The 22430-nt window shown below is 37.1% G+C and overlaps 1 protein-coding gene across 1 annotated transcript in view; it reads left to right on the forward strand.

The window, feature by feature from the left end:
• Positions 1-22430, forward strand: part of RALYL (RALY RNA binding protein like) — a 185433-nt gene that overhangs the window by 159073 nt on the left and 3930 nt on the right. The window contains exons 7-8 of the mRNA XM_059863015.1: positions 2261-2374; positions 6662-6840. Of these exons, the coding sequence (XP_059718998.1) occupies positions 2261-2374; positions 6662-6840 (293 nt within the window). The remainder of the gene's footprint in view (positions 1-2260; positions 2375-6661; positions 6841-22430) is intronic.

The following is a 22430-nucleotide window of genomic DNA, read 5'->3' on the forward strand; positions in this document are numbered from 1 at the left end:
CCCTTGTCCTTTTTCACTAGGGTTTGTTCCTTGAATCCTTGTTGTTGTCTTGTTCCTTCTGGTGCCATTTTCTTCCGAGCATTGTTTTTCCAGAGACACTACGTGGAAGCCTCTGCGCAGCAGACCTGAGCTCAACAGCAAGGCTAGGCATGAGCATGTTTCCTTTTCAAACTCAGAAGTGCAAATGTTTTCTGCTTTGCTTTGCTTAGCAGACTGGAAACAAATACCACTAGGTCCTTGCAGTGTCACTTCTGGGTCTGACCTTTTGGGCCTGGCCAGCCTGCAGTTTGCCAGTCAAGGGATCATCCCTGACACAACAGTTTGGCTGCATGGAATGTGTTGCCAACAGGCTTCATAGTAGGTTGCTGCCAGCACTTAGCATTCCCCACTGGACTAGTTCACACCATTTCACTCTGGATTCTGAGCTACCTTGCTACTCCAACATGGACCAGCCACTGCCCCTGGGGAAACAGTAACCTTCTAAATATATAGTTAGACTCTTAACAGTTTGTTTCAGATCTGTGGGATTGGAGAATGACCTGTTATCTCACTAAGAACATATTAAACCCTCATTCTACAAACACACAAAATAATTCCATCAAATACTGTATAGCATATAAGAGTCTAGCACAAAGGTCAGTTTTACCCTCTTTTCTTTAAGTCCTTCTGTTCATTCCATGTGAGATCAGAGGTTTCAGCCTATACTGTGAGATAATGCCATTTCTCAATATGAGCATGATTAAACAAGGGCATTACAGCATGTAGCAACCTGCTGCCTTTAGTTGACATGTTATACTAAAATGCACATGGCCCAAACTCTAAAATAAAAATCTTTGGTTTCAGCCTCAGTGAATATGCTTCAAGTTTGGAATAAGGCTAATTTGAAGTAAATACCTACTCATCAACTATCACTGAAGCAGGCAATAGCTTGTATTCCCACTTCATCATCAGATTGATTGCCCAATACAAATTACCTGAGACACCATGATAACAGACATGGCCAATGTCATCAATGAACAGGACTGATGCAGCAAGATGCAGCCAGAAGACCCTTTTGACAGAAAGGGAACATGTTCTTCTCCATAGCAGAACATCCCTTTTCCCAGGCTTGATAAGGACCCTCCTTGTTGTGTGCATCCACGCTCTCAATACACACACCAAAGTCAATGCACATCCTCCTACAGCAGTGGTGGAGGAGTAACAGAGCTCAGTGCTCTTCCACTGGCAGTCCCTCATGGGGATGGTCCATTTCTTCCTATAAGACTTGTAAGAATGACAGCTCTGTTGCCTACTCTGCTCCTTTATAAATGGCTTTATTCTCCCATGCTAGCATGGAGTTGCCATTTTCTCCTCTTGATCTTTTCCACATTATATCCTAGCATAAACAGGGCAAGTGTATTTGTTTTGGCCACCTTCTGAGCATAAAACACATGTTCTGATAATGCCAAAATAATGGGGTAATTTATAAGGGCTGCAGCACTGTTTCCTTTGAAGGCAAAACATCTCCAAAGCAGTTACTCCTTCTTAGGTTAGACAATGGGAGCACATTAATAAACAAAAATGAAGAGTAAAGCAGTGCAATAAAGATTTGGAAACTTCAGCTAATAATTTATAGGTGGTGCTTCCTTGTCCTTGGATGTGATCATAAAATGAAATATTTTGATATATTATCTGTAGCTGGAAAAAACACAAGAAATTGCAAACTGAAACTGAACAGGAAGCTTTTGAAGCAACAAAATGTGATGCCTCTTGCAATGAGTTTTTGACTGGAACATAACCTTGCATTCCTGGCTGCCCTAGCAATTATATTACCATTCACTCTTGCTGATAAATACATATTTTAAGGGATCTATTTATTATTGTCAATATTATTACAAAAGAGTTCAGCAAAACAACATTGCAAGACCATGACATGTCTACCATATTTGAATTATTCTTTCACTATAGGCTGTTCTAAAGTAAAAATTACTTGGATTTATGAAGATGTATTTGATATGTTTTTCCTGAAATTACTATTACTAAGCAACACACCTTTCATGGACTCTTGCCAATAAGCCTTAGAATCCTGTGGTTTCTAGGATTCTGCATTTTTAACTAACAATTTTAATTTTAAAAGCTAAATCTCTGAAAATATTAACAAAAATGAGAGGGTGGTATTTCTACTAGACAGAAAAGAAAAAAACCAATGTTTTTCTTGGGTGGGGAATGTTACCACAAATACAGTTTATTTCATGATTTGCATTTTGCTCTCTTTCCACAGTGAAATCAGATGAGTTGCAAACAATCAAGAAAGAGTTAACTCAAATCAAAACAAAAATTGACTCCTTGTTAGGGAGACTGGAAAAGATTGAAAAGCAGCAAAAAGCTGAAGCAGGTAGGTAAAAGCCATTTTTAGTGATATTTATAAAATTAGAATATTGTTACCAGTCAAGCAGACAGACCAAAGAGAATGAAAACTTTCTGAAATATTGGTACTTAATGGAGGCCTGAAGCAAGGTAAATCAACTCTCAGGTAAAACAATTGGAAGAACAGTTTAATATTCTTCACAGCACATGCATCATCATTTAAGAATCATTTTTTATGGTGTAGTAGGAAAAAATAATCTTTTTAGTTGTTCTGGAAACAAGACATCACAAAAAACTGTCTGAGCAGAATTAAGCTAGAAGTTTTTGACCATGGGGGTGCTGGTGCTAGGCACATTAAGTATTAATAGATGGTGTATATCAAGAATTCTTGCCTGGGCAATAGGCAGTAGATAATAGTCACAAGCTGAAGCAAGGAAAAAAATTCTGTTTGATATAATGAAAAGAGATGCAATAAGCAGTATAGTGAGTTGACCAGAGACAGTATAGTGGCTCCATCCTTGGAAACATTCAAAACTCATTGGGCTCAGGACCTATGGACCTGTGCTAAAATTTGAGTTTGTCCTTGATTTGAAGAGGGTTTGGACTTGGAGAGCCCAGAGATAGTTTCCAACCTCAGTTATTGAGTGAAGTTCGGGCATCTTTGTAAAACTGGTTACAGCTCCAGTTTAGCTTTTTTCTGGCTTAAAAAGTTTTGGTTTTAGTCAGACCTTAGGAATGAAGAAATCCAATACTACTTCATAATGTAATGAAGTCAGTGCATTATTCCTTTTGTTAGATGAATGATCTCACCTGACAGCACTTTAAAGTCATCCTGAGAGTTAAAAGGTTGTATTTTCACCATAGTACATATAAAAAACACAGTTCTTATGCCTGTCTATGGCATTTTCTTTGCTATTTCCTTATAGATCACATATATATTTTTACAGGAGCTTTATATTAGTTGAGAGTCAGCATGGATGTCTTATCTCATGAAAAACTCAATTTTTTTTTTTTTCACCCCTCCATTCTGTGATAAAACCTTTTTCTGAATTTTGTGTGAAATGTGTGAAAGAAATTCTGCCTCAGAACCCACAACTGCCTGAGTGTCTGGACAGTAGTCAGTTACACAAAGTCAAAAACCCATCAGGACACATAAAGAGAATTCCATAAAAACTGTCTAAAACATTACTGGAAATTAGCAGTTGAGGGTTATAAACCTGACACAGTCAAAATAAGAATTTAGATACGGATGTCGCCAGTTCCCAAGTAACTTTAAAAGAAAATTGTTAGAAAAATAACCTACCTTTTCTTTACAATAACTTTCTAAGTTGACAGACAGGGATCACTTCCCCAGCTGTTACAGTTTATCTCACAAAGTTGAGGGCTTTTTTCAGCTCTAAGGTAAACCATTAGTAGAGAGTGTGATTATCTCTTTCAGATCTGTGTACAATATATATTCATTAGGTTCTATTTTGTACTTTATGCAAGTTGGATAAAAGTTGGTATAATTGGTGAAGATGTAATTGCAAGGCACTCCATGGAATCACTTGTGCACTGAAATACTCTTGATTGTGCTACCTTGGGGAGTTTTTATAAAAAATCCATTACTATGCAAAACAATCTGCAGATCATTTTACTTTGATATTCAATTTTCATTCACTTTTACTAAAGGACTGTAGTGATCTCATTTAAATAGAAATCATATCAAAAAGGAAAATCTTGATTCGTATTGAGTCGCAGTCTTATGGCTTCTGAAGACATGCAATGAATATCCTCAGATATTAAAAAATGTTTTCAAAATATTGATGGTTTGAAACATCAGGTGTAGAATCCATCCCTCATATTCTTTTCCTCTCATTGGAGAGTGTGAGGAGAAAAACACTTCAAAGATACCAGTAAGCATGAAATTCCATTTAAGCTTCCTGAGCTAATAAAGAGGGTTATGCAGCCTGGATGATTAGTCTGCAGATCCAAAAGAGATTTGTGTAAGCTACATCAGTAGCTAAACTATTTCATTTAGAGTGCAAAATGGGAGATGTTGAGGTGATTTTGTTCCTTCTCTAGGGTTTGGCAATGTAATCTTTTATTTTCCTCTGCCAGAAGGTGTGGCCTCACCAAGACAGGGATCAGAGAGAGGATCTGCTTCTCATTTGCACAAAAGAAAACTCAAGCCATCATCTTGCTATTTTGGTTTTCTAAGTTTGACTCACTCTCCTGAAGAATATTTAATTTTTAATCCTAAAAGTTGTTACATCTGGGGGAATGTGATGTTACAGGCTGGACAAGCTCAGTGCATATATTAGTTGCATAAAAACTCTCCTTGCAGAAAAAGCTGTTCTGGCTTTTTCTATTATCAGCCCCTAACCTTTCCAATAGGGGGGATATAGAAAATAGGATTTCCTGTACATAGGAAAACTATAGAAATAGCTTCTTTGTTTGCAAAAATCTGAACTGGGAAGCTGGGAATAAGCTGTTCTGACACTTGAGTTTAGCTTCTCAGAAGAGCCCAAAAGAGATGGGTACTGAGATGGTATTTTAGCCTTCTCTGAAGAACCCAGTCTATGTTCTCATTAAGACGATTAAGTTAGTGACATAATTTTTTAGTAGCTGTTATCTTAGAAGGTTTTCCATTATTATTATTATTATTATTATTATTATTATTATTAATAATAATAATAACAATAATAATAATAATCCATTTTGGTTAAGGCTTTTTAAAACCTTGTTTTTAAAAGCCTTAACCAAAATTGTTTCAGTTCTCATTGTTAGAGCTGAATGATCTCAGAAGTGACTAAAGACAGGAAGTGGTAGGGCCAGACATAGAAGGCCTAGATGATTCAATCCACATTTCCTTGTGCATAAGGCAAGTAACACAATCACTTTTAACTGGCATGGCATTGTATGGAGCACCTTACCAATAGAAGATAAGGTTCCACGGGCTCAATCTTCTGCTAATACATATGACTACAGTCAGAGCTGTCAGAGCAGCTGCTTAAGATGACTTTGTATTATTTAAATCTAAGAGTCTTTCTTAAGACATTAGGTGACTGAGGGAGGAAGGCCTGATTTTTCTCTTTCTTTAGTAAGCAAAGTTGAAAATGAGGGACTAAAGACAAGTGAAGACTAAAGAGATGAATGTAAGTGGCAAAATAAATGTGCAAAGTCAAAAGGTAAAACAAATGTCTTGATTTAAGACTATGGAACAGAAAAATGCCATCAGATTTGAAAATTATGTGTAGCTGGTAATAACTTATGTTAAAAAAATAATAGAGCTTCAAAAATATAGAGCTTCAAGGCAACACTTAATTCATTGGCTGTCCAACAAGATAGGTGTTGAACTACTAGTGTTACAGAGCAGTCAGTTTTACAAAGGAAGAAATATTTTGTTCTAGAAATTCTGTCATTGATCACCCTCAGACTGAAAAGACATTTTTCTAGCTGCATGCAACAAATTCTCTGGCCTGATTCACTCTGAGTACATAAAGTGTTTCATATAAGTTCCTGACATGCATAGAATTAAGACTTTGATCCCTCCAAACATTCTTCTAGCCAGTCTGTGTCTGTCACTCTTCCATCAACCTTCCTCTGGTATTCTGCTGTTTGGATGAAGTTCCTCAGCATATCCAGAAGTTTCCCAATGCCTTGGCACAACAAAGCAGCTACCCTCATGAAGTCAACCAGAACAGATTCTTCAGGCCTCCATGGAAATTGTCTTTCTTTCTACCACTTTGCAGAAAATATAGGAAGCCAATATTTGGTTGATTGGAAGGGGACATTCTGCAGTTACTTCAGCACACTATACCAATGAGGATTGATGAATACTTAACTTCATAAAAACATGTTTACCTGTCTAAAAGTATTTGTTGATTACCTGTATGACTGTTAAGATATATTCATAGTAAATTAATACAAATTCTTACTCATTTATTGGCAATTATCAGCCTTCTGCTTCTCAGAGCATAGATATTTATGTACTTCTCATTGGCTGCACATGAATAAACATCTGATGATTATGCCAATTGGATTCCAAGGCAAAGCCAAGTACAGAAAATCAAAAAGCTGGATCTACTGGCAAATCAAGCCTTCATCCACTGCACGGCATAGATGGGGTAGATGATCATATTGATATTGTGATTTATTTGTGCACTAATTTTTGAAAGAAAAGTTTTCAATCATATTTGCCTGGTAGACATTATCACAGAGAATTTTAAAAATCTGGCACATCTGGAGAGGGAAGCTTAGGTTTCTTCTGCAGAGCACTTTGCCACCAATAGGAAAGGTTACTGAATCTCCATAGAGTATGTTTTCCTTACAGAAGCCCAAAAGAAACAAATGGAAGATAATGCTGATTTGATTCAAGAGGAATGCATATCAGAGAATGCAGATAACTCTACGGAAGAGCCAATTGAAGGAGGGCCAGATGCAGATGGGGATGGAGAAGATATGACTGATGGGATAGAGGAGGATTTTGATGAGGATGGCAGCAATGAGCTGGTAAGGAATAATCATGACCTCTCTGTCTATTTGGTTCCTACAAGTAACCACAGAGAACCAGCAATCTGGATTAACAAAATAAGCTCAGAGCAGCACTGTGATATTCTGTAACTTGTGCCCAGACCTATACTCCTCACACAATGTAATATCAATTAAGCATAGGAACCTCTGAGGAGAAATAAAAAAATATATTTTACTACATTTGGTGATTTTAGAAAGAAAATAAAATGTAGTTTAAATTGGTTTACATTTATTATTTTACAAATGTAAAAGTGTAGAGTGTTATTTTTTCTTTTCTTAACTGCTGCTTCTAAAAATTAAATAAGATTCTAAAATGTTGAAATTTTTCATTATTAAACATGTGCTTTCCACAGTCCCGAGTCTCTATCTTCCATGTGTATACTCTGCGGGCTGTACTGGCAGATACAGATTTTTTTGATGGAAGGATTTCTCCTTAATAAATGTTTGGCTAAGAAATATTTGGGTTTTCAGCTTGAGGCTGCATCTTTCATTAAATAAAAGCATTTCATTTAGCACCATTATGGTGCTAAACTCCTATGTTCTTCTAGAGCAATATTAAAAAAATATTTGGAAAGTGAGATTTATACCCTTCTATGAATTCCTAATAAGAATGGAACAGTCACAGTGGTTGAGCCTCTATAATACTCTTCCTTCCTGGTTTTCTTATTCTGCTTTGAGCTGAAAGAACTTTTGCTGCTCATTGTCATTGCTTGCATTTAAAAAATATTTAATCATGTGTGTACAGTAAAAATCTTTTAGAGAAGCAGCAGAAGTCAGTTAGCAAGCAGAATCAACAGGAAGTCTGGAGTAACGGGGCATGTGAATAACCAGGTGTTTGTGCTGCTTAATGCAGAAGCAATTTAAACCTACTTGTAATTTTTTCAGGTTTGTGTCCCGTTAGCCAGCCCAAGACGAATTTCTATACCCTGAATAGCACCATTCCCAGAAGAAGCTACTAAAACCTGAATTCCCTCATCTTTTCACACGTAATGGAGAACAGATGACATTATCCCATTTTTCTTAAAGAGACAGCTTCTCCTCTTCAGATATAAGGAGCTACCACTCTGAATTTGTAGGGAGTTGAAATTTTGTAATTAAGAAATACTTGCAAATATAATCTTTCACCATGGCTAAAACCTGACGAGCTGAAGTGATTTTAGCAATAGGGGTGACCAGATTTTTACAAGAATGGTGGGTTTTGCACTAATTAGGCACCATACTCCCCATTACAGACAACTAAGTGGGGATGTTAACATACAGTGCATTAGACTCTGATTGCTCAATGCTGTCATTTCACCCCGTGGATTTTATATACTCAGCATATATTCATACTATATGAGACAAAAAGTAGAAGAATTTTTTCATCTATCAAAGGCCTCAGCAGGAAAGGCTCTATAAAGCAAGCAGCACAGGCAGAATTCCTTAGCAATGAAAGTCTGGAACTGGCACAAGCACATTTGCACACCGCTGCTTCCAAGTGAAAAGGCCTTTCCAAGATTCACGTTATGGAACTGCAGCTGTTGAAGCGCAGTGCAGTGCAGACACAGCTCCAAAGACAGCTCAAAGGTCTGACACACACATCTAAGGCAGGGTGGGGAACCAGCTCCAGTTCCTCTACCTGTCATCACTAAGTGCATGAGTGCTGGGAGGAGGAAGATCACTGCATGTGGAGAGGGGTGTCCTCTGCATTGCATCCTGGCATGAGTGGCATGCCCCCCATCCCAACATGATGGTAGCAAGGAAAGGCCAAGTAAGAGGACTTCTGTGCATCCTCTCAGGCAGGTGCAGCCTGGTGCAATGCCAGGGCAGTGGAGCCAGTCAGCCTCATGCCTTCCACCTTCCCAAAGGCTGGGACCCTCTTGCTGATAAGCTGGCAGTAGACTTTAAAGCTTGCAACTAAGATTGTCACTGATGTAAAATCCCTGTCCCTTTCATCCTCTCTTGCCATTTCCATCAAGTTTTGGAAGAGGCTACTTCACCTTTGTTTTCCTGCCTGCTGTGATGTGATAATAACACTTTCCTCTTTTTCAAAGCCTAGGGAGATTAGTGAATTCAAAACTGCATTGGATAGGATAAAAGATTGCTCAGCCAAGGATTGCTTCAAAATAAATGTGCAAATCTCAGGGCATGGTTGTTTTCCACAGAAAGGCAATTATAAATTGAATTATGTATATTTCCTCTACAATTTTTATCCAAAGAGCCAGCAGTATCAGCCTGTAGTTATGATATGAAGATGGTAGTTTTTGATGCATATTGTAATTTAAACTGTTTGTTACTGACGTATATTTATTTAGATATCTTGACCAATTCCTGTGAGATTTAGTTCCTACTCCAATCATTGATAGCTCTGTAAAGGGAAAGACAGTAAGAATACTACCTAATACATAATGAATACCCCTGTAGAAATACTTGGCAATTCAGTCTGCTTCTACCTATTCTGCGTCCTCTTATCTGAAATTGCCCTCTGTCTTTTGAAAAGTAAAATATATATCTAAGCTTGTTATAAAGGAAGTCCTAAGAAATGTTGTTATTCTGTTTTATAAAAGCTAAATTATTTAGGAAAGAAAGCTGACTAAGAGCAAATATGTAATTTGGAATGGAAGTAGATACAAATCTTTTGAGAAAGCAAAAGAAAGGTTAAGAATTAAACATGTTAAATGTGACAACAGTAAGAAAAGCTTTCTACATAAGAAAAACATTACTATTTTGTGTAAAATAATAACATTGGACTTGGAATCTTAAAAAATCCTCCAAAAGTTTTTTTTTTTTAATAAAATCTATAATGTTTTCCAAATATAGAGCTAAAGGAATTAAAGACAATTATTAAGAAAAGATTTTCTTTCACCATTAAGACCAGCAGAGGAAATAGAAAAATATTTAAATGGGCAAAGCTAATGTCCTGAAATAATTCAGCAGGAAAACTTAATTGTGAGTCCACTAGTATGAAAAATATTAATAGAGGAAAATAGGGAAATTACTTAAATTCAGATTTTAACCTCTAGTGAGTTCTTCAGATTTATCTGCAAATCTTCTGCCTGGTCATTTTCCAAAACCTGTTGCAGGTTTGCAGAACAGAATTCTGTTTTCCTAAGGCTGTCAATCTAGGGAGGTATTCAAAAAGGTCACACCCACTGCCAGAGTCCAGTTGCTGCCAGAGTGGAGCCTCTGAATCCATATATGTGGGTCTCCATCTTTGTAGCAGAGGACTCAAAAATACATTTCTTTATTTCTAATTCTAACTTGCAAAGGAAGTGACTACGCAGGATGTATGTTGTGGGTTTAGGTGGTAGGATCAGTTCTCTAAATTCACAAACTGTCTATTTGAAGGAACAGGTTACTGCACATTAACTGAGTGATGGCAGCTGTCCTCATGCCTGCTTTCAGCCTAGATCAACTGTAAAGAAAGACACAGTCTGAGTTAAGTCAGGCATGGATTTAGGAACCCTTCAGTTATCTGCCCAGCGGCACACACAAAACAACACCACACTCAACAGCTGCACACCTTCTTCCTCCCCCATATAGAAGAGGATGTTGTTCAACCCTGCATTGTAATTTTCAGTGACTAAACACATGCCCTCAAAAAGTCATTATAGCTCAGCTAAAGTGTGAAAAAGTTTAACGCAGCAGTAACTTGATTGCCCATCTGAACTCCAATTTCAGACATGATGCATTTAAGGCACCTGCTGCAATCATCAAACACCACCTCTTGAGAAATTCTCTTTTGTACTATTTGCCCAAAAGTGTCTCTCAGTAAATGTCTCCAGTGTTTCAGATACTCCAGCTTGAAGGACCTCTTTAGAAAAATTCCCAAAGAATTTTGCTGCATTTCTATACTGAAGAGTTCTTTAAAAGGTGATCTGAGAAACATGATCCATCTACGTATGAATATGTTAAAGAATTGGCTTCAGCTTGCCCAGTAAAGTGCTCCATAAGCATTCATCCACATGCTCTCACACAGCCTCTCACTCCCACCTGTACAAGGGCATGCATACATTGTAGTTTTATGTATATATAAAATAGTCACTGGTTTATTATGTAGCTCCTGAGCTTACTTTAAAATTCATGTCACTTAACTGAGCAGAGGTAGTGAGAGGGATTGAAAACTTCAGGTCTATTTCCTTTGCTCCTTTCAGGTAAAAAAACAAGGAGTTGGTTATCCCAGATTTTACTGGACCCATAATTCGGACTTTCATTCTGTTCCTAACATTGAACGGTTTCTAGCAGCAGTGAACTTAAAATTTCTATGTTCCTTCCTAGTGCATTCCTTTTAATTTAAACTGTCCCTCAACAATGTTGTGACAAAGACAACACACCCATCCCATTTTATGGAAAACAGGCTCTCATGAAGAAAGGTCTTTATGTTTACTAAATTAAGTCCACACAAAAATCACAAACAGGTCACAAATTACCCTAACACAAATCTCCTGTGATATCAAGCAGGTCTTGTGTGTCTGCCATGGCTTTAAGTTGTAAGTAGTGGGAAGGAAAACAAATAACCTTTTCTTACCCCTGTGGCTGCACAGGGAGGAACAGAAAAGTGACCTTTGCAACACAGTCCAACACGTTACAGCATTTGAGCAGCAGCTTGTCCTCAGTCCCCCAATAATAAGTCCCTTCTTAATAGAAAGAGCATTAATATTGTGCAGTCTGCCTGAAAGATTGAAGGAAGAACATTTTGGAATGAGCATGCTTGGTGTTCCCTAATTCTGCTGATTTAGCACATGGACAACCCAGTGCAGACCCAGAACATTTCCTATATCTTCTCTGAACTTGTTTCAAAGGGTGTTAATCAATCATTGAGGAAGCACTGATCAAGTAATTGCAGCCCCCTTGTAAATAAAACAAGTTACTTCACTGAAATCCTGAAGTATTATAGATTTGGGAAGACAACCACAAAACCCTTTTAGCCAATGGTTAATAAAAAACCAACAAAATAATTAACTGTACACAAGCATTCATATATGTATTACATTGCCTGAGAGTAATAGTTCCTATCAAACTGTCAGCCTTTTATAGTAAATAACTATAATAGTAATAGCATGGTAGTGGTCCAGTAGTTGAGTATTCAGTACAGCAAACTGTTTTCTGGTAGAGTATGTGATGCAAATGCAGTAGATTTATGGTGTCATTACTCAGATCAGATGCTGGTTAGTGCTTGGTTTGAATTTGAAGGATTTATTCACAATCACAGCATTGTTTTTATGCTGGTGTAGCTGTGCTAAAAGTGATGAAGCCAGACAAGCATTATTAGATGGGAGTTCCACAATAATGAGTCAACTTTAATGAGGTGTCTTAAGAGGCATTTTTATTAAATTATTTTAGAACCAAAGATATAGAGACTATAAAAGGCCCAGTTCTGGCTACAATGTAGATTTACAGCAGTTATTTCAACAACAATTATAGTTCCCTTTCTATTAAGTATATTTCTGGTATATTTACCTCTCAAGGGTATTTGATTTCTTACTCTTGTCCCTTTCTCCACCTCTACACTGCATGTTTTCAGTCTATCAAATTTGTTTCTAACATCTGATAGAGAACAGTGTTTCAAATATTAATACCAGAAACTGCCATAGATGTAAAACTCAGGATAATCCTCCTGCTGCACTCATTTTCATTATGCAAAAGTAAAACCATTATGATATAATAATAGCTATACTTCTTGTAGAAATTGATGACTTGCCATTTAAATCAATGGAACCAACAAGCACAGCAGCTAAAGCTCATCAAAAACATTTCCCTCTTGTCACAAATGGGTGATTTAGATCGCTCACAGGTACACTATCAAAGGTATTAGCAAAAGAGGTTTTAATATGATGTTGTAGAAGAGTAACTAGCCAAGGTTCAGTGGCAAGGTTCACTGTAGTACTGTATAGCACAGTCATTTGCACAATGATTCAAAACCACCAAAGCACAAAGCATAGTCACCATACTAAAAGGTTTGGTATAATACCAGTCACTTCCCAAACATCTGCCATTGGTAAATGGTCTGTCTGCTTCAAGAAGTAACCTTGAGAGGCATCCCAGCTCAAGGGGAAACCACCACCCAGCAGCCAGGCTGCTCAGCTGGGAGAGCTCAAAGAAGGCCCATTTAGGCTGTCAGATTTGTGGAATGTAGTGGCTGTATTGTAGTCAAATTACATGCAATGGGAAAGGATTGTATGAGACTCCCTGCACCCACAACTTTCTTGGTTCCTTGACAAGTGAGACTTTGAAAAGCTACCTGCTGCTCATGTGTTAATTGCATATTGGGTGTTCCAACATCACCCACATCAATGCACCCTGGGCCATTCCTAGCCTTTGTGGGTCTCCAGAGAACAGATTGCAGCTAGAGGAGTTCTTGGCTGCCTGGGCTATGGCTCAGGCCTTTACCTCCTTCAGAGTCTGAAGCAAATTACCACTAGTTTGGTAAAAGGGTTGATTGTATGCATCACATCCCTCCTATTGGTAGCTAAAGTGAAATTATTAGCAAATCTGTAAGAAATTTTGAAACTTTCCTTGCTTTAATTATTTTGTATGGAATTCAACAATGAAAATACTCTGCACAAAGTGAAATAAAACCTACAGAAAAAGAACTAAAATTTGTCTGATTAATTTCATCTAGTTCAAACCTAGTTTCAAGTAGAAAGATTAATCAAATATGTGACTGTTTAATAGTATTGATAGTACTTAATTTATCATTGTAATTAAACTAGATTTTTCATTGTCCATTTAGATGCCTGTTTTTTCAGTCCATAGCATCAGGACAGACAAGACTGACTCTTCTATTATCAGCCAAATTAAGCTGATTAGGCTTGTCGAAAAGATCAGTAGCTATTCTGACAACTTGCAGCTTTCTGAATGCGCTTGTACAGGACTACTTAGAAAATAAAGCACAAATGTTATAATTAATGGCAATGGCTGAAGCAATGTTGTGCCAGAAATCTTATTCAGCTTACTTTAAAAATCACTAAGATCACGCAAAATTTTGTCTTTTCTATTGAGCTGACCATTCATTGAAATCTTGCATTCAGTGTCGGGGAAACACGATGTCCTTCATTCCTAAGACAAATGAACAGGTAAAAAGAGATTGTGTTCACTTGATAAATATCAGTGTGAGATGTTTGTACTTGAGCAACTTAAGAAAGTCATTAAGGGCACCATACCCAACAGATACTAATTCCTCACACCTTCCAAAGCTGCAGTAAATCTAATAATCTGTGACTGAAAAAATGGAGAAAGTAATAAAAGCATGCCATGAAATCAAAAATTGTAAGGAACTTCCTGACATGCCCTTTTGTTTTATTTAATATATGCAGTAGCACAGTAGAGGTGTTTGCTGTTCACCCAGTGTTACATGAGTCATTGCAAGGACCTTGCCATTGCCCCTCCTCCCCATTTTTCCTGGCAGTTAATTTATCAGAGGAAGATTTCCTAAGTGGTGTTCAGCATTTTAACTGGTTTATGACTGATTACACAATGTTTTTCTCATTATTATTTAAATTCTATCCCATACATATCAAGTGGGAACCTGCAGAAAATGCAGGCATTGTTATCATGCCATTTTGTGTCTCTTTCTACTAGATTTTCCTGTCTGTAATTGCATTTTTGTAAAACAAATAAGCAAACAAATTTTATTGAATTCAGATCTATTCCTCTGAATCTGCTCTATATCATTTAGTTCCCAGTTAAAAAATCCTCAAAACTTAAAATCATGGAACTTTTAAAACATTGTAATGCAAAAATTATACTTAATTTACAGACATTAGAATCTTATGGATTTGATGAAAAAGAGCTTGAAAATAATGGGTTTTCTCTTATATTTATCTCATTTTTAAGGAAAGTATGTGAGATCAGGAATCTTGGGTCCTGTTCCCAGCTTTGACACTGAGGCCATGTGGTAGGCAATGTGTCTCAGGAGATTGAAAATGCAGGTAGAATTTGCACCTCTTTCTGAGGTGAGACCAACAGGTGCCTTTCTTTGACATGTAAGGAAGGAGCATTCCCAACTATTTAAACTAATTAAAATTACATGCTTTCCAGAAGCGAAAAATGTCAGTGGAACAACAGGCAATATATTCTTCAATGAATGTGTTTCACTTTTTTCATTGCACACTGCCATCTGTCTTGACCTGCCTCAAGTCTCAGTCATCATTTAATAAAATAGTCATGGTGCTTGATAAATTTGAGACAGCAAATATTTAATTTTAATGGCTCAGGTTCTATCAAAAACAACTGCTTTGCCTCCAACTTAAAAACAAAGCAAAACTACACACCAATCAGTGAATTTAATCAGAGGTAAACAATGCTGTCAGAACAGGTCAAAAATTCTCTTAGACCTGTAAACACTATACTTGCCTAAATGAAATTAACTCTTCTCTGACATAACGTAGTCGACCTTAATATTCAGTATTGGTAGCCTCATTATTTTTATTTAGTCCAAGTAGATCAAAATTAGCTCCACAGATTTTGCTGACCCAAAATTTATGAGCATAGAGTCAGCCTCTGAGTGAAGTGCAGAAACAAGGACAGCCAAACACCTACCTCTTAGAAGCAAACCTGAATCCCTTTACAGGTGAGGATGATGATGACTTCTAAAAAATATCACATGCTTTTTGGTGTACCTTATGGCTGAAAAAGAAACATCAGAAATTAATTGAAGTAACTCAGCATTTTAAATAAGAAGACTGATTTTAGTTTCCACGCATGACTATTTTTGCCAGTGAAATTTTAACTAATTCTGGTGGAGCAGCCCTTGTGCTTTGGCTGACTCCAGTAAATCTGGGGGACTTGTTGAAGGTGCTGCACTGGGTTTTGCTCACCCATCACTTACAACCAAACGTCCCGATCTGTGTAAAGGGGGAATAACCATCAGAACAGTAACCTAGTATAAAAACCAAAGCAGCAGTATGAGTTATGTTGGGAATGTGGTGGATGGGAAGGGGGACACTGGTGTTTTCTAGGCATTCACTTGAACACAGAAATCCTCTGGAAGAACTCAGGACAGCCATTGGATCAAATGGATTTGGGTCTATCAGCTTAATCAGTAAATTCTAAGATTTAACTGAGATTGAACAATTGTCATGCATCACACATTTTTCTTGGTGTGTCAGACTTTGAAAATAAATAGCTTTAGTTCCCCTAAAAAACACTCATTTCACAGGCTTTATCAGTAACCTTGAGCATGAAAAATTCTGAATGGAAAACTCTCAAAGGAAACATTTTTCTGTTGAAATCCTTCACTCAAGTAAAGAGGTGCAAACATTGAAAAGCCAAAAGATTGTTATTTTTCCATACTAAAAGACAAAATTGTAAATTTTTTTTTCATTACAAATTGCAGAGCCACTACAGCTAGTGACCCAATTATTCCAAAAGGTCTCAATTTTTTTAGAAAATATAAATGTGTTACTAAGAAGAAGAAGAAGATTTTCTGCATGATTAATATCAAAACATGAAAGGCAGATTGAATTTATCCATACATAGGCATTTTCACACCTCAGAAAGAGGAAGTTATTTAGAAGGTGATAGAACTGTAATTGCCATTTCAACAACAAAAAAAGCAATCAGTGAGAATAAGACAAGCTCAGTCTGCCAAAATGAAGATTTGGAAGTTAATCATATACCAACTTATCCAGCTTGTCACGCTGCTATGTGTGTCTGAAGTTTCCAAATTGTTGTCGCTATTGATTTCTAAAATTACACTACAGTTCTGTAGTCTTTCAAAAGAATAAAAGTGTTTTCCAGCCCAAATAAATAAAGAATGAAAAGCCTAAATTCTTCTCTGCTTCCTCTTTGCAGAGTTATCATAATCCTTTCTCAGCTATTATGAGATTCTGCACCATTTGCAGACCACAATTTGACCCCAAGTCCAACATTTTGCTTTCTAACTCTTATTTTAAAATTAATGTCTCTTGAAATCCTCATAAAACCAAAATTTTATGCACTACTGTGCACTGTGCATTCAAATAGGCATTAGGCAGGAAAATAAAAATAAAAAACTGTTTTAAATAGGACCATCTTTTATTGCCATTTCCACCTGGATCACACTGCCACAGCAAAACTTTCACAGATGACAGTTTTAAGCATGTAACTCTACATCCTGTATATTCAATTGACTGTCTTAATTCATTATTCTGTCACCATTTAAATATTCCTTTTGCATTGTTTGTCTCATTCCACTCCTTCTTCCCATAGTTTACTCTGGGCTTTCCCAGTATCTCTGTCTCATGTTATATGCTTCCAACATCTTCTTCCAGCACTCTCTCCTTCCCATTTCTTTCCTATTTTTTTAACGCTACTCCACCTGGTTGTTCAGCTGAGCAGAACTTCTGCCTCCAAGTACCTGAAAAATCTCCAGTTGATTAGACAGAAGATTCCTCATCTCAATACATTGAGATCTATTCCTGTCATTGCCTGCAGTTATTTTGCTTGGAATGGATGCCCTTTGGTTTTTGATACCTATCTAAACTCTAATTTAGGAATAGTGAGAAAGTTTATTGTGTGCTTTCTGCATAATTACTTTAAGGCAATTCTACTTGTAAGGTCCTACTTTAATTTATTTTAAAAACACAGTTAAAATGTAGACATATTAGATGGCCTCAGGGTACAAGTTTAGTAGTTCCTTTATGCATTAAACTATGTGTTCAAAACTGCACCCTTGACATTAGTAGGACAGGAACTTTTGTCATGAACATTAATACTAATTGGACCACCTAATCTCACACTAGAGAATTCCTACTCCTCACATTAAGGAAAGATTAATTCAGTAGGAATATTAGTCTACAGATTTTTTACACCACCCTGTAACTTAAAAGCATCTCCTCTGTAGCATCCAGGATGATAAAAGTACAGTACTTACCATGAATCATTCTTAGAACTGACTCAGTTGGACTTGCTTCTCATGGAGCAGACACCATCCCAAGAAACAGAAAGTACCCAGGGATCTCCAGTGAAAGCCACACCCCTGAGAATTTGCTATGAATATCCACTCATATGCAGGGATAAATTAGGGGGCAACATTTTCTTCTCTCTGCTTTATTTGGCACCGGATCCCAAGAAGGTGTTGAGCATCTCTCAAGGCACATTGGTGTGGGCTGAGGGAACTCAGTGGACAGAATCAGGGACGCGTTACTGCATCAAGATTGGCTTTATGAGCCCGGAGAGAACAGAAGAGAGAGTTTGGTGGGAACACAGTTTCACCATGGCTTAGCAATGTGGTAGAGCTTCCAGTAAAGACCTGGTAAAATTCTGGTAAAGATTTCAGGGCAGTGAGCTCTACTAAAGCACCACCTTCCCACCTTCCAACCACCTCCACATCTGCTTGGAGATCCTGGCCCACCCCACACTCTGCAGAAGGCCCAGTGCCTCCAGCTTCAGATCCCTCCCACTGTCACCAGAAACTGTGCTACTAGTCCCCAAGTCTCTTCCTACTACTATAAAGGACTTTGCAGGGGAAGATTTTGCTGCAAAAATCTTTCTTTCTAGCAGGAGGAAAACACGCAGCCAAAGAAAAGTGGAAAGATCCACTTCTTTCCTTCATGGCCCCACTCAAGCTCTCAAATGACCACAGTGACTCTATTCCCAAAGTCATTCCTTCAGTCTCACACCTGACCATCATCTCAACTGCAGGGTGTCCTCGCTAGCACTCCAAATATTGGATCCTGTCTCCACCACTACACCCAAAAGCATTTATCACAATTCTGCCTGGACTCTGAGAAAGAAAAGATGATGGTCTGGGGGAAAAATCAGTATCTGAGAGGGCTATCTTATTCTTCCTGCTGATTTTTATTGGACAAACAAGTGAAACAGAGCATTTTAATACCGAGAAGATACAAGTTTGTTTTCACTGATGGCAAACAATCATTCTCACATGTACTCACATAAATACTAGCACTTCAAAGCAATTAAGCTGTTCACTGAACAGAAAAGCAATTCTGTAATGTTTTTAGCAGTTAAAGTATGATTGAGTCCAAAACATAATGATTAGGTTTCATCATTTGAAGAAGGGTTTAAAGAAGGTGCAAGTCGTTCTTTTATTTATTCTTTACTATTATTTATAAATCTATTTGTTAAATGCAGTGAATATTCTATCACTAGTTCATTACAAAAAATTTTGCATTACTGCCATCATTTTGTTTTTCCTGTTTTGCAAGGGTTACAGCTGAAAGAAGCAAAAGTGTGATACACATTCACGTTCCCCTGCTCACACCTACTGAACTGAGCATTTACATTTCATATGGGGGCATTAAACTAAACCACCTCTATGACTGCTACTGAGTTAGAAATTTGATGCTTTAAATAAAGGGACAAAGTGCAAGGTGTACCTCAAATGAACACAGCTGTGAAGTCAATGTGATGGCTAATATAAATTCAATGTTCCTTGGTAAGCTCTGCTTGTTCCTGGTGGCTTTCCACTGATGATGAAGAATGCTGTGTAAAAGCCAACAAATGTGCATGTCCCCATGGTACCTTACAAATATAAATTACCGTGTTTTGTACTCAGTGTGAGTGCCTGCCTAAGAGAAAAGGAAGATATTGCCTTGAGTTAGACATAGCTAATAAAAAGAATGACAATTTGCATTTCTACTTTCTGTACTGCATTATGATTTTTCTCATTTTACATAAATATCTAGATCAATAATGCCTAACTATGTTTTGGCAAATTTTTGTGTTTGTTTTGCCTTTTTTTTTTTTTATTTAATGCCTGCTCTGCAGACAGATTTCATTTTTCATCTCTTTGGCTGCCAAGAAAGTGCATTTCATAATCAAAAGAAATTATTAGAGATGAAACAGAGTATGCTATCCTCGAGGATATAAAAGCAGTATCTGTAGACCTGGATTCAGAATTCGCAGTTGTACAGATAACAGTATTAGGAGTGAGCATCAGATGTAAAGAAATCAGTTGTGCTACAATGGCAGTTTGAGGTAGCACAAGCAAGAGGGCCAGTGTTGGGAGTGAAAGGACAGTGCTGCATTTTAATGGGGCTTGCTGCTGTTTTGCAGAAAGTGATGTATTGCAGTCACATAACCTTCTGTCAAAGCATAGTAAGACACCAGCAGAAACCTAGAAAGTTGTCAAGCATCAAGTCTCCTACTCAAGAGGAGCCTGCCAGAGATAGATGTGCAATTTTACCAAGCAGTGGTCAGCAGTTCCTTCAGATGCCTCCATTACAGTTCTTAAAATGAGAATTCCATCCTGAGCATGGGTTTGTCTGGCAAGGAAAAAGAGACAGGAGAGTACAAGGAAGGATGCTTGAGGCTTTGGGTTTCAAGTTCACATGTATATGTGAACCATCATCTATCCATCCTCCTTTTAGCTGCATTTGCTGAGAGTTTCTAAGATTAACTAAGAAATTAATTAATTTCTTGGAATTAAAAATTCTAAGATTAATCATAAAAGCCATTCAGAGCAAAGTATTTTTTAAAAATGGATGCATTTTTTCAGATGAATGTCTTTCATTTGTCTGTATTTTGGATGCTCTTATGGCTTATAATTAGTGTGGGGTAACCATACAGTGAAGTCTGTAACAACTATATTCTGTGGGACTTTTATTTAAGCATTTTCTTAACCAGGAAAGATGGTAATAATGTACAACTTTTGTGTCATTTAGTCATAGCACATTCCTAATACTTTCTCCCAAAAACATATGCTGAATTTACCTTCTCATACATTCCTGTACATTTGCCCAGAATGCTCTTCCCATAAACCCTATGAGAAGGAAACTATTTAATGTTGGCTTTCCCATGTTACATACAATGTGTATACTTAAAATTAATTGAACCTAGTAGAATTTGAATTTGGCAAAAATGCCAGAAGGATTATACTAGAACTATAACAGTAGCAACAGCATTTTTTGAAGACTGAAATACAGTGTTATCCCTAAGTAGAGTATTTCCAATACCTCATGCTCAAAAAGCCATCCAGATAGGGAAAAAGCAGCAGAAATAATTTGAGGTGGAAAATGAACAAATAAATATTCCATAAACTCTCTCCATCTTTTTTTCAGAGATTATGATGGCAATTAGGACAGTATATAGAGTTTCTTTGATATTGTCTATGGATGCCAAGTCTATATGCTCAGCTGAGTTATTCAATTCTTAAAATGCATTATGTTCAAATCACACTTTCTAAAGTGGTTTTCTGTTAGAACTACATCAAATGAAAGCCTTATTACTGGCTTAAATGTAATTCAGTTCATCCTTGTTGTGTCAGGAGATGTTTTTATATATAAGGGGAAAGAAATGAAAAAAAATTTTAAAACTCCACTAGTCATCATGAGGGTTTTTTAATATCATCAGCAGTGCCATAAAGGCAGATGATAAATGACACACTATTCAGAAGAAAGAAAGAGAATGAAATTAGCACTGAATTACTCTATATTAATCATAGCCCTGGATTCCTGCTATTACAGGGAAAATAAAAGTTTGGCTCTTTCAGATTTTAATGTTTCCTCTCAAACTTTACCATTATTTGTAGTGAGAGGGAAATAAGAAAACTATGTACTGAAGGAAGAACACTAGAATATTTTGGACTGGCAGGGTTCCTAAATTTTTATCACTGTTTCCAACCAACATTAAAGCAGCATTGCTGACTTGGGTCAAGATGATTAGCAACATTAATGTTCCACAATAGTAACCTAATGAAGCTCTGTAATGCTGTGACAGGTAAAGGCTTGAAAGGTTTATGGCAAGGGAAAAAAGCTTTGATAAATAACTTGGAAATCTGCCTCTTATTGCTTTCATAATTGTTGCTTCTTATAATGGCATAATGGAAGGGCAAAGCGTAGTCGAGAAAAAGGTTAGAAAAGAGGAGCTCTCTTTGGAGCTAATAGGATGTACAGAGGAATTTTTTTTTACTCCACCTAAGATGAATAGCTAGTTAAAAACCATTAAGCCCCTCTCAGAGTTAAGGGAAGAATTTAAAAGTCTTTTTTATTATAGCTAGTATCTCTAGGGATCAGACCTAAAACATGAGAGATGAATTTTTTTTTTTTTCTGTGCAAGTAGCGAATAATAGTTTCTGGATGATTTAACTTAAAGAAGAAAATTCTGGGATCTCTCACATGAGCTTTTCTCCAGTCCTGGTTACCTGTGAAGACCACAACCACAGACCTGGTGCTCTCTTTGCAGTGAAGGGGAAATCTGATGCCTGACTTCTTCAAAGGCCAGGAGCCCAGTCTTGCAGTTATTAGGATGTTTCTGGGAAACCAGGTTTTCAGTAAATGGAAATTTTAACAAAATTGTTTCTTCTTTTTTTTTTTTTTTTAATTGAAGTAGGTGGAAATTGGCTGAAAAGAACATCTGGGAGCTTTTCAGCCTTTGATCAGAAGTGCACCAGACTTCATCAGCTATCTCCTGTTTCAGTTATAAAACAAGCTAGACTCCACCTCCCACAAAAAAAAAAAAGAGTGCAGAAAAGATTGGCTGAAAATATTTTTACTGTCAAATTTTTTTTTAAAACTTGGGTTTCAAATTTCTCTTCAAAAAAAAAAAAAAAGAAACCATCTACTTCTGCTAACATTTTCTACTGTCAGTTTTCCAAACATGCAATTAGGACAATGTTGTCAGTTTCCCTGTGGGTAGGTGGAGCTGGT

The sequence above is a fragment of the Haemorhous mexicanus genome, chromosome 1 (genome assembly GCF_027477595.1).
Source record: "Haemorhous mexicanus isolate bHaeMex1 chromosome 1, bHaeMex1.pri, whole genome shotgun sequence".
Taxonomy (NCBI): domain Eukaryota; kingdom Metazoa; phylum Chordata; class Aves; order Passeriformes; family Fringillidae; genus Haemorhous; species Haemorhous mexicanus.